General features: G+C 40.9%; 2 protein-coding genes and 1 long non-coding RNA gene across 3 annotated transcripts; 2 read left to right on the top strand and 1 right to left on the bottom strand.

The window, feature by feature from the left end:
* Positions 1 to 685: 685 nt before the first annotated feature.
* On the top strand, positions 686 to 1,254 carry LOC131883851 (uncharacterized). The gene is made up of 2 exons (XR_009373654.1): positions 686 to 787; positions 1,016 to 1,254. It is a non-coding gene; the product is annotated as an uncharacterized LOC131883851 (long non-coding RNA).
* A 4,892-nt stretch (positions 1,255 to 6,146) lies between these two features.
* Positions 6,147 to 7,991, top strand: LOC131884034 (uncharacterized). The gene is made up of 3 exons (XM_059231667.1): positions 6,147 to 6,684; positions 6,800 to 7,017; positions 7,207 to 7,991. The coding sequence occupies exons 1-3, from the start codon at positions 6,346 to 6,348 to the stop codon at positions 7,430 to 7,432; spliced, it is 783 nt and encodes a 260-aa protein (XP_059087650.1). The 5' UTR covers positions 6,147 to 6,345; the 3' UTR covers positions 7,433 to 7,991.
* On the bottom strand, positions 7,985 to 10,953 carry LOC131884033 (delta-like protein 1). The gene is made up of 7 exons (XM_059231666.1): positions 10,706 to 10,953; positions 10,410 to 10,634; positions 10,134 to 10,350; positions 10,011 to 10,071; positions 9,771 to 9,945; positions 8,332 to 8,509; positions 7,985 to 8,238 (listed from the first exon to the last, which is right to left on the bottom strand). The coding sequence occupies exons 2-7, from the start codon at positions 10,593 to 10,595 to the stop codon at positions 8,180 to 8,182; spliced, it is 876 nt and encodes a 291-aa protein (XP_059087649.1). The 5' UTR covers positions 10,596 to 10,634; positions 10,706 to 10,953; the 3' UTR covers positions 7,985 to 8,179.
* Positions 10,954 to 11,241: the final 288 nt, after the last annotated feature.

The following is an 11,241-nucleotide window of genomic DNA, read 5'->3' on the forward strand; positions in this document are numbered from 1 at the left end:
TCTTAGTTTTCGGCGTCATGGTAGCTTTTCCTTCGGAACTTATTATACTCGTTTAAAATTTAAATCAAGAGCCAAGATTCCATTTGGACAAAAATATGTATTTGAGCACGTATGTTGGTATTCATTACTCAATTAAATTGGAATGATGGAGGGTTATGGCGCATCCAAAAAGATTGTTTACGGGCAGTTGTGGATCCTCCTTTTGACAAAACACTACTCCTCAGTGTGCAAATTAAAGAGACAAGACTATGATTTGCAATTTTGATATGAAAAAAATACTCCATGCAAGAATGGAGGAGTTGCAATCCTTAAAAGATAGCGGTTTATCGTCAAAGATCTCCACCAAACTGCCACCATCCAATAGCTTGCTCTTTCTGCCCAGACAAACTGGTACATGACTAATTCATGGCCGTAATTGTATACATGCTCAGCCTATTGATAAAAATGCAACCGACCAAAGTTGATGTGTCATAGTTTAATCTGTAGCTAGCTCACTCTTAACCACTTCATTTTTACACCTCCTCCCTTCAGGTCCATTTGGCAAGTGATCAAAAGCGGTGTCCCAAGGGCGCCAACTTTTCAGCCTCGGCCAAAAAGAATCGTCCTCCTAATGACTTAGAGTCACAACTCGAAGCGGTGAAGGCCCATATTGAAGATCTTCAGAAGGCGGATGTACGGTACAGCACCCAAGGGCGCCAACTTCTCAGCCTCGGCCAAAAAGAATCGTCCTCCTAATGACTTAGAGTCACAACTCGAAGCGGTGAAGGCCCATATTGAAGATCTTCAGGTATGATTTTAGCTCTAATTCCAAAACAAAGACGAAGAAAAACAATCTTGTCATCCTGCACATTGTTGAAGACAACGATTAGTACTTTAAACAGCCTCTTCTGTCGAATCTGTCCCTGTGCCTGTCTCGGTTGTCTTTCTCGCGCAATACTGTAGAGTATACGTATCTAGTAGTAGCTTTGTTGCCTTTCTCGGTCTTTCTCTATTGTCTCTCTCTCTCTTGTTGCAGGTTGTGATCGCTCGAGTTAAAAGATCGGAAGAGGCTCAAGGGTACATGAGTCCATTGGTTACAAATTCGGAGCTAAGATTGGATTACTGAGAATTGTCTGAACCCACAACACCGTGTCTCGACCAACAACGGCATTCAGATTTTATTGTCGCTATTGGCTTCTCGATTGTACAATGTTACATTGAATTAACTTGATATTTCACCTGTATGGAACCTGACAATTTACTGCCTTTCCTTCATTTTGTCAAATGGATTCAATCTTTTATTTTAACATTTCTTGGCTGAAGTGGTTGGACAAATGACATTGTTTGGGGAAACGGAAAATATTCTTTTCCAACACTGATAAAATGAACAACCTTTTTATGCCCTAGAATGAGACAAATGAAGGAAAAGCCCTTTGGAATTGACAAAAAAACTCGTGAGGCACACGTTTCAAAAAGCACTTTCTCTCAATTGTGAATCTTCTCCAGAATATGGTTGAATGCGGCTAAAAACATTCGGCATCGCCTTCCCAATTATTTAGACCCAATTTTCATCTTAAAATCTACAGTTCTTGTACTAAATTTTTGCACTCAACTAGAATGAGGGTGACAGCGGATCCTTTATTTCCAACCAAGTCATAATAATCGATTTTCAATTGCTATTTGCTGTCTACAAACAAGACAAGCATTAAAAGTTGTATTATAAAGGAAAGTAAAATGCCTGACGTCATCAATTATCCAGCTTGCTGAATCAAAATGAAACGCACCCAAAACGTTGATGGGAACATCAAAATCGAAACAATATGGTACAAGACGTATCCCTCGACTCGTTGTGGGAATTACCCACAAATCTGGCAAGAATTTTAAATTTTCCCAAAAAATGATTAAAAGCTTTGTTTTTAAAGGAGGACCTCCCCAGGCTGACCATAAACCATGGCATAAGAGAGAGACACACTTGAGATAAGAAAATACTGCAAGTCATTGCCAAACATTTATAGACAAGCAATGTACATGTAAAGTCCATGAAAATCCCATTAAAGTCCTCATTAGGCTCAAGAATGGGGTATCCTGGGGATGTATTTCCATGTGGACAAAATATGGAGCATTTTTGTTTAACAACACCCATTAGGAATGTGTTGTGATCAAAGACATTTCTGCTGAACCGAATATAAGGTCCTAACCCACAACAGCTTAGACCCATGGGATTTGTTAAAGATGATATACAAATAGTATCGCCGATCATCATCCTTTGAGAAAACAAAGTAGTCCAGGAGGAAATCTCTATTTATGAAGAAAATGATTTTTGAGCCGAAGGTGGGCATCATTTGGGATGTTTTACAATCGGGCAAGGATGTGAGAGGCCATAAACAGCGAAATTGGGTTGGAGCTAGTTCCTTACAAAAAAGCCAACTGCTTGGATGACTTGATAAACACACATGGGTGAATTTTGTGACCATGGTAATATGGGCGAATTGTTCAAGAAAGATCAATTTAACATGATGGGTGAACATCAAGGGCCTTTATAATTTAATTCAGCATTGTTGTCCCTAATATTTTCAATTTCTATACATCGCTAGGGATATTGCTTAGTTCAATCAAACAAATAAACGGAAAGCAAAATATGTACCTATGTGATGTTTTTGACGATGTGAGAGTGACATTATGAGAGATGATATCAATAGTTCTTATTCACAATTCATGACGGGATGGGAGTATCAAGATAGAAAAAATCGCATTGCATTCCGAAAGAACGAATTGAATGGCTCAGGAGACCAATATGGAAATTGAAATTGACATTTCATAAAGAAAGCTTGTTTTCCAAGATTGCCTTCCTTCCCATTTGTATCTATGTAGTTCCCCCAAACTTCTTTCGTTCCTTGAACCACTAGTTTTACTCGTACTGTATTGGTGTATGTTTGTGGCTTCTCGTTTATTTAAGATGTTATGTCTCATTTTCGTTTGATCCTTCTAGAACAGATTTCAGTTCAAAAAAAGAAATTGCTTGACTAGACTTGCTGTTTCAGGTCCAGTCTCGATATTCTTTGTTTTGTGAGTCTTTTTTGATTCAAAGATTCATTTACCTCCACCGCGTCCTATTAAGGATTCCTTCACCTGGAAACAATGAGCCTTTTTATAATTTTTTCCGTTTTGTTTCTTTAACTATTGCTATGAAGGAGGTAACTGATTTGCGGACTAAATCAAAATCGTTCGTTTAGGTGTAGTTCTAATTTCATTTGCTCCAATTCCCATTTTCGACAATGCCAAGGTTTAATTCCGTACAAAAAAAATCAACCTGCTCAACGTTGAATGACATTAGCCAGCTAAAGTTTGTGCAGCTTGTTGTCATTTTTTATTGTTTAGGAGAATGACGAATGGGACGGAACACCCATTCAAGCTAAATATTGTCGAGAAGGGGCGGTTTATCTTGTTGCAATATTTCGTCAATCACGTGGCCAAATCTATATTTGGGCGCCTTCAGAGAAAGCTCGAAAAGACATCGCAAAAATGAAGTCAACAATCGTTCAAGCTGTGATATATATTTCTCTATAATCTTTACAAGTCATCCATACAATTTCAAATCTCGTAATACATTTAGAAACCAGGTAGCTAAATCTGGTAGTAATTTATGTAATGTGATTTATTAAAAAAACCTAACGAATTACGTTGCCAAAGTGTACGTACAAGAAAACACTTCTATGATATGAGTGGGAGCTATTTCCATTTTTTCAGAGTGCCGTTTGACCTTCTGCAGATAATAGGTAAAAGAGCATTGCTTTGAAAATGGCTTGGTTATCTTCCAATTGCATTAATTGCATTTGTGATGGCAAATATCAACACTTGGTTGATTTCCAAAGCAATTGGTAATGATACTACATAGCTAGCAATTGCACCTTCCCCCACACTGTCTATTCTTATTTAGCAATGTCATGTCCTGTATCAAAATGGCTATCCGCCTGTGGATGCGAGTTCGGCCCCAGAGTGTCAACAATAAAAGTCTAGAAAATGTCAGGTGAAAAGCACACGGAAAAAGGTTAAAATGTTGTTACGTGTAACGTTCTCTGTCAGCAGCTACTTTGAATCGAGATGCCTAACATTTTTACGAAGTACAAGCTCAAATAGTGTACAATACTTTATGCCTCTCTGATAATATTTGTCTCATCGTCTTGTGTTGAAGCAAAAATTTACATATCTGGATAATGTTGGTTTATGGGATTGGTTCTCATCACCCAAGTACGAGGTTAGGCCTTCAGATGGTCGTAATATATTTTTCTAATGTCTATCTCCTTACTAGAAAAGTGGATAGAGACTGGGCACCTTCCCTCTGAGTCCCATTCATATCCTGACCTCTTCTGTCTATTGAGGCCTAGAGAGAACACAAGATCGTCGACACATGTTCTACAATCTATTTGGCACCAGTTCTCATTTGCTTCAAAAGAACGGGAACTAGAACTGGAAATAAACAAATTAATGAAAAGTTATATAATATCAATTGCGAAGCCTTTTAGTTTAAAAAAAATCACAAGAGGGAAGGGATTTCGAGTAACGTTACACGTATGGTAAGTTGACACTCTTGTGTGGTAAAGAACCTTCGGGTTTTGGGAGGTGTACGGAAATGCGGCGTTAAATAAGATGATTATCCTTATTACGAGAAATCATAAATTCGGTGGCCAAACTCCCACGTTTAAGATTCTCGTACGGTTAAAGACTGCCCCAATTTTCTCTTCAAACGAGATCCCCCTCCTTCATTGTTTCATTCTCTTTCATTCCTTGTGCGATACGTGGATCTCACCTAATCTCACTTGCAAGCCTTGTGTCAAGAGTATTCCACGTACCCAAATTAGACACAGGGCTGTATTGGGCAATGTCTTACGTTTGCAATTGGTTGGCGATCTCCTCTAGAGACTCCGAGAGAGCCACTCATTGGGTTGGAGAACTCAATACCAACCGTCAACAAACACAATTTTCTCTTCAATTCTCGGTTTAGATCGAGCGATCGAGGAGGGAGCCACCGGTTCATATGGAAATGAATATAAACTTCTCTTTGGATGACCAGCTATACCAATACAGAGTAAACCTCAAAGCATCTAACAAGTAGACTAGTGGAATTTTCCCTCATCTAACTTTGTTTGTCGGACCACTTAAAACTTTTATAAACTTAAGGTAAGAATTATTCTAGCAGTGACACAGCATCGAATTTTGCATCATCATAATTTTGGCCAATGATAGGCTTCAATAATTGCACAGAAATCCCTTCATGCTTCTTTCGCAAGTAATAAATATAAAGCATACTTTCAATATATGGCTCGAAGAGTGTTCACCAGAGATTGTCGCTTCTTCTTTACTATCGGTGAGGTCAATGATTACAGCATTTTTGGTCAGATTGCTTTGGTTTGGGCTCAATCAAAGGGATGGTTTTTAAATCAAGCAGAGATTTGTGACAAACATCGAATGGTTGGCAAATTGTACGAAAGTAGCTTTGCGACAACACCTTGAATAAAGGCAAAAATAAGTAATATTTCACGAGAGCTGGCAAGATTTCGCTTAACCCTTCCTAAGCCCGATTGACAGATCAATTGTCCAGTCAAACCATTAACACTTGGAAATGGATTGAACTCGGGATAGTCCTACAAATATTCCGCGCCCATGTCCACTTACCAACGTTGGGCAAAAATTCCCAGTCGTTTCCAATCTACTTGTTTTACGTTTCTCGGAAATGATGACCCCCTATGGCATGTTAAGTTGCTCTCCTGACAAGCGAGCGTTGAGTGAGTTCGTCGATCTTCACCCTGCAGGGCAATATAGGGTACTACGTACGTAGACAATATTGTATAGTACAGAGGTAGATGAGCGTACGCACCTGATGGTTTGGTTGGCGCTGAAACATGTCCCATTACTGTTTCACCCTCAACGGTCAAGAAGCATGATGCAACTTTGGGGATGATTCACCCACGTGGACTCAGCGTATGACAGTCATGAAGAAAAAAGAATAATGCAGAGCAGAACGTTCTAGAGCTCTCTAATAGAAGCGAGCACGCTTGACAATCTGCTAACCACATTGGATGTTATCCAATGTGGTTAAACGCGCAGGCTTGGGACAAGGGGCTTTGAAGATAAGCGTACTCTCCCTCATGATAGAGCTCTAATGCGCACTATGTGGCTTAGAAGCACCCCTTGGCCTCACATGCTCAATATATCTGGGATGACTCTGAAGCGGGAAACCTCACAAACTATAGTGCCATTTCAGAGCTCTCCGAAAGCAGTACGATGCATGCTCGGCTATGCATTGAAATCTCATGATCGATAGATCTTGTTTCAGAACGCCTTCTCAAATCATCACAAGCCTTCCCGATGAACTTGCTCCACCACTTGACCATGATGGTCTTTGTGGCACTTATTTATCCCTGCATTTGTAAACCATTTCGGTTACATACAGACCAACAACACATTCGACGCCACCGCGCCCGAAGAAGCCTCTCCCAAATCGGCGGTCATCGCAGCATTTTCACTGAGTTGTGGGGTGTCGATACGGAATGGTCACAATCCTTGGGCAATCCTTGCTTCAGTCGACCCAACGAACTAGAAAATGCGGAAGAAATCGACGCATTAGGAATCAATGGTCGAGAGCATGAGATCAATCTCCAATCAGCATCGCTCTTGAGCCACCTTCGAGCTCTGGAACCGCAAATGGTAAGCAATCCTCACAGATTAATTGCCTTTTTCAAAAGATCCCCAGAAGAAGCGCTGGATCATTCCAATTTTCTGGCCAATCCACGGACCAATCACATCCGTTGTTCCATTCTAGAGCCTTAATGAGTGCTCGGACCAGAGTCTTCAGAACACCCCCGATCTTCCAAATGAAGAGGATTTCGCTCCTCGAGGCAACTTCTCCACGGCAGTTTTGGCCAAAGTTTACAATTCCTTCTACTTCCTGTCTTCGCAATTCCGAATCATGCATTTGGATTGGGCTCATGGAAAGAGCTGCAGCCGATTCCGGGAAACCCTGGTGCCCAAGTTTTTAAGGTAAGCTGATGATCACGACCCTGCTAGGAAGCTAAACAATTCAAGTTGCTCAGATGAACTGCTATTGACAAGCAAGGCTATATGTGGTTGGAATCAAAGAGCTCACTTTTCTCAGAGACTAAGGAAAGGACAATGGCACAGCCAAATCCATCCCTTCATTCATGAACGTTGCCTTATTTTTCGTTTCAGAATGGCACGGGCTTTCAGGGATGGAATGTGCTCGTTGCTAAACCCCGGCCATGCTCAACTAGCTCCCTACCCATCGGACGAGCTCTTGGAGGAGCATGAAAAGGCCCTCAATAGAGCTATTTATCATTATCACGATTGCTCAGGTCGGAGCAATCGAGATTGCATTGTCGTGGCTTATGGCAAAAAACTAGTCGAGGCCATCCAAAGCCACACCCAACAAATCTAGGAACCAAACCCGGGCCTCAAATCCGATCTCGAAATGTGATATTTTTCAGCATACCTTCAGATACCTGAAAGAAGACGAAGTGGGTGTTCTTGGCGATTTATGCCCTTGAACGGTTCCCAACGATTTTAACCAAAGGATCAACAAGTAACGTCCTTGATGACATCATGGATATACATCACCAGTATTATTTTCAACCCACCAAATGTTCTAACCCCAATAATTGGAGTATTTTTCCCACTATGGTGATTGATTGGGATCTCTTTTCCCACGACCATTGAAAGTGATTCCATCCTCAATACGCCCTATCTCGATATGACATTTGTAAACGAAAGGTCCATCTAATTTGTATTGGCACGCCAGGATTCTTTTTTACCCAATAATATCCTGAAGTAAATGGTAGTATTTTTGTTCCTCGCATTGTGATTTTTACTAAACTAACTTTTAGTACCACTTGAGGTCGCTATCATATGAAATCGTGTAGTTAAGGTCAACAATCCCGACCCCAATCAACCCAAATTGACGAAACCTTAGGGAACAAATGGTAAACCAAGATTCATGTTCATATGTCTCTTGCCATCATTTATATTCAATGCAACCCAATCATTTTATAAAAGTATCTTAACCATGAACCACATTGATAGAAGAAATAAAAAGCAATCACTCAGAACGTAGCACATCAGTTTTCAAATCGTGATGGTTAATTTCAACTTGATGTGCCCCTCTAAGGCTAAGTTCTCCTCCACTCTGTTAACGTCCCCTTTGGTACTGATAGTTGCTTCCGCCATAATTGAAGTCCTCGTGATTTCCTGGAAAGTAAAGAAGAGCAAATCATGAATGAGCTCATGATTATTTCAGTTTTGGTTTCAAATCCAAGAAGATCTACGAACTCATTGACTCACTTGATGGGATGAAACGTCCCTCTTGTCGGGGAATATTGCATTGTGTTCCTTCCCAACCTGGCTCACAGTTGCAAGTCCACGGCTCACGGCACGTTCCATGCTCACAACCCGGATAAGGGCGGCATTCATCGCACAACTCGCCTTGGTAGCCACTGCTACAAATACACGCTCCAGGAAACTGTCGAAAACAAAAGTATTCATATCCGCTTCACAAAAGCGTATGTATGAAGAAGAGCATTTTCCTTCCTCTATCATATGACTCTGCTTTGCTCTGTCGCTATCGTATGGATACTGAAACATCCATGAAGCAGAAAGAGATTTGCCAATCTTGGTCAAATTCTTCACTGAGTCAAGACAAGCAAAAGGATAACGCACTCCTAAATTTGTTTGGAATGAACCCTTTTGGCAACTACAACCTTAGTGTACACATTGATGTCACACTTGTCTGGTAAAATAGATATTTAGCCAAAAGCTAAGAAGTGACCTTCAATGAAACGAAAAGTTATCGCTAGAATTGCTCAGCCAAATCTATTTCCTTTCGATTAAACCTGAATCAATTTATGCATTTAGGTGTACCGAGTGAATAGGTGAAAATACCATCCCAGTGGAAAGCCGCCCTAACTTTATATTCCCCAACGTGTGGCCAGCCAACAGGGTTATGTCCAAGGAGTGTCCTGGACCACCCACCCAAGTAAGTCAAGTTAACTTGCGTTTTCAGATCAGACAGAATGAAGACTCTCCGGTTTGATTTTGATTGGGCGAGAAAATCAGCGCCCAGGCCTACTACATGACGTTGAGGTTCGCCATTCTGGGCGCCATTCAAGGCCACTTATCCTACCAGAAGCTTTATCTGGTAACAGGATGATGACTTCTTACACACCTCTGCCAAAAAGTAGAAGTCCTATAAGCCCCTTTTGGCCCAATACCTTCTGAACCCCGTCATTTACCCGATTTGGAACAACTTTAATTCGTGAGGGGGTGCCTTTGAGGCAAAGACCAATTGACCCTCTGATCCAAATTTGAGCCCACTCAAGCAAGGCCGCTTTTAACAATCAAAGGACCACATATCCAGGGGATGAAATCATAAAACCAAGCAAGAGCTTCAGCATCCCTTCAAGTGGCAGCAATCAAGACCAATGTCAGGATATTGAATAAACTCAATCCTCAAACATCCTTATTACAGCCTAAAATTAAAGAGCTTTTTGAAGTATTGATTTTTAAATGGCCAACCAGATATATCTGCTTAGCCACCCTGTATCACATTGAATTTGTCACTCATAATTGGGTCCAAGTGTTTGTTACATTCCTCTACGGCCCTAATTAGTGTTAGAGCGGATATAGCAATAAAGCATTGAGGAGGTTTAAATATTTGAAGTTTAAAAAAGGAAGATAAGTTAATAACTTTTAGCTGGAAAGCTTAAAAAAAGATAGCAACATACGTCACATGAACCATATGCTGGGTGGCACTTCTCCTTGCAAATGGGTGTGTCACAAAACTCGCCGGTCCACCCCTCCTCACAAATGCATTCCAATGGGCGATTGCAATAGCCATGAATGCACCCAGGCAAAACGGCACAATCGGTGCAATTTTCAGATTGCCAACCTATATGGCATCTATTGAAATAATAAGTTGACGGATTTTCTTAAAGTATTTATCATAAAACAAATGAGTTACTCACTCGCATTGACCAGGTAAGTCGCAAAACCCTGAATTGGGATGGCATCCTTCTTTGCAAATAGCTAAATCGGGGTTCAAACATATTTGAAAATACACCTTTCCAAGTTGACGTATTTTTTGTTACCTTCAGAGCAAAAGACACCTTGCCATCCTTCGTTGCAATTACATTCGTAGGCCTGTTTGCATGTTCCCTGAATACATCCTGGCAATGGAACACAGTTTTGACAAGCATGTCCGAAGTATCCGGCTCTACAATGACACACGTTGGGCTTGGTACATGAACCATGGTTCTCGTCACACCCTTCAGGGCAGGCTGGATCACGGCAATAGTTTTCCGGGTTCTAATCAAAGGGAGGAAAAGTGAGGCCCTTGCATCTGACGGAGAGCTACTATTTCTTACCGTCCATCCTGGTAAGCACACAATTTGATTCTTTACGCAAATATAGTTGAATTGCTCATAAAGAACATCTGCTTGACAAGGAATGGGAACTACAAGACTTGGCAAACCAAACTTCGTGTTCACAAAACATTGCACATCTCGGAGGAAGACGAAGATTGGCAGAAGCGTAAGTAATTGAGGAAACATCACTTGCCGATCTTCCAAAACAATAGGTGATGAGAAATCCTGGTGATAGAGACCTCACTTAGCACCGCTGAGAGTCTAACAATGAGCTAATAATATAACTTAATACTCACAATATGTTGGCTTATTCGTGGAGTGTATATGCTTGCTTCTACTTTGCCAAGTTCCTCAAATAGTACAAAATGGAATCAGACGATCATGAAATCAGAAGCAGGTCGTCACACAACATAAATCATCGGTCGACAGATTTGCTGAGTGGGCACTCTTTATCTTAGGCAATTGGCACTTTAAACAGCTGCCTAATGGTCTATGCTTCTAATCTTCTATTTCCGTGAATACCTTCTGAAGGGCCAAACAGAAAACTACGCTGCAACTACTCAGTCGCCTCCAAAAATGAGATTTCTACAAAGTTGACTTTGACTCATTCCTTATGCAAATACCCTTCTGAAACACAACTTCGGGCAATTCTTTTTTTATTCCTCGGTGGAGTAATCGTCTATGCAACCAAAAAGCTGGGTTGGAGTGATCCCCTGCATTTTGTCATCCCCTGGAGAACCATAGTCCAGCGACTAATTGGTCCGAAACGGCTTTTTGATGACTTTCTCTCGCCTATATAAAGCCGTTTTGTCGCTGAGGAGAGTCACATTGC

The sequence above is a fragment of the Tigriopus californicus genome, chromosome 7, assembly GCF_007210705.1.
Source record: "Tigriopus californicus strain San Diego chromosome 7, Tcal_SD_v2.1, whole genome shotgun sequence".
Classification (NCBI taxonomy): Eukaryota; Metazoa; Arthropoda; class Copepoda; order Harpacticoida; family Harpacticidae; genus Tigriopus; species Tigriopus californicus.

Coding starts and splice junctions, on each gene's coding strand:
- LOC131884034 (XM_059231667.1), top strand. CDS start 6,346: ATGAACTTGCTCCACCACTTGACCATGATGGTCTTTGTGGCACTTATT. Junction 6,685..6,799: donor GAGCTCTGGAACCGCAAATG/GTAAGCAATCCT, acceptor GTTCCATTCTAG/AGCCTTAATGAGTGCTCGGA. Junction 7,018..7,206: donor CTGGTGCCCAAGTTTTTAAG/GTAAGCTGATGA, acceptor TTTTCGTTTCAG/AATGGCACGGGCTTTCAGGG.
- LOC131884033 (XM_059231666.1), bottom strand. CDS start 10,595: ATGTTTCCTCAATTACTTACGCTTCTGCCAATCTTCGTCTTCCTCCGA. Junction 9,946..10,010: donor GACTTACCTGGTCAATGCGA/GTGAGTAACTCA, acceptor TTATTTCAATAG/ATGCCATATAGGTTGGCAAT. Junction 8,239..8,331: donor GGGACGTTTCATCCCATCAA/GTGAGTCAATGA, acceptor TTTACTTTCCAG/GAAATCACGAGGACTTCAAT.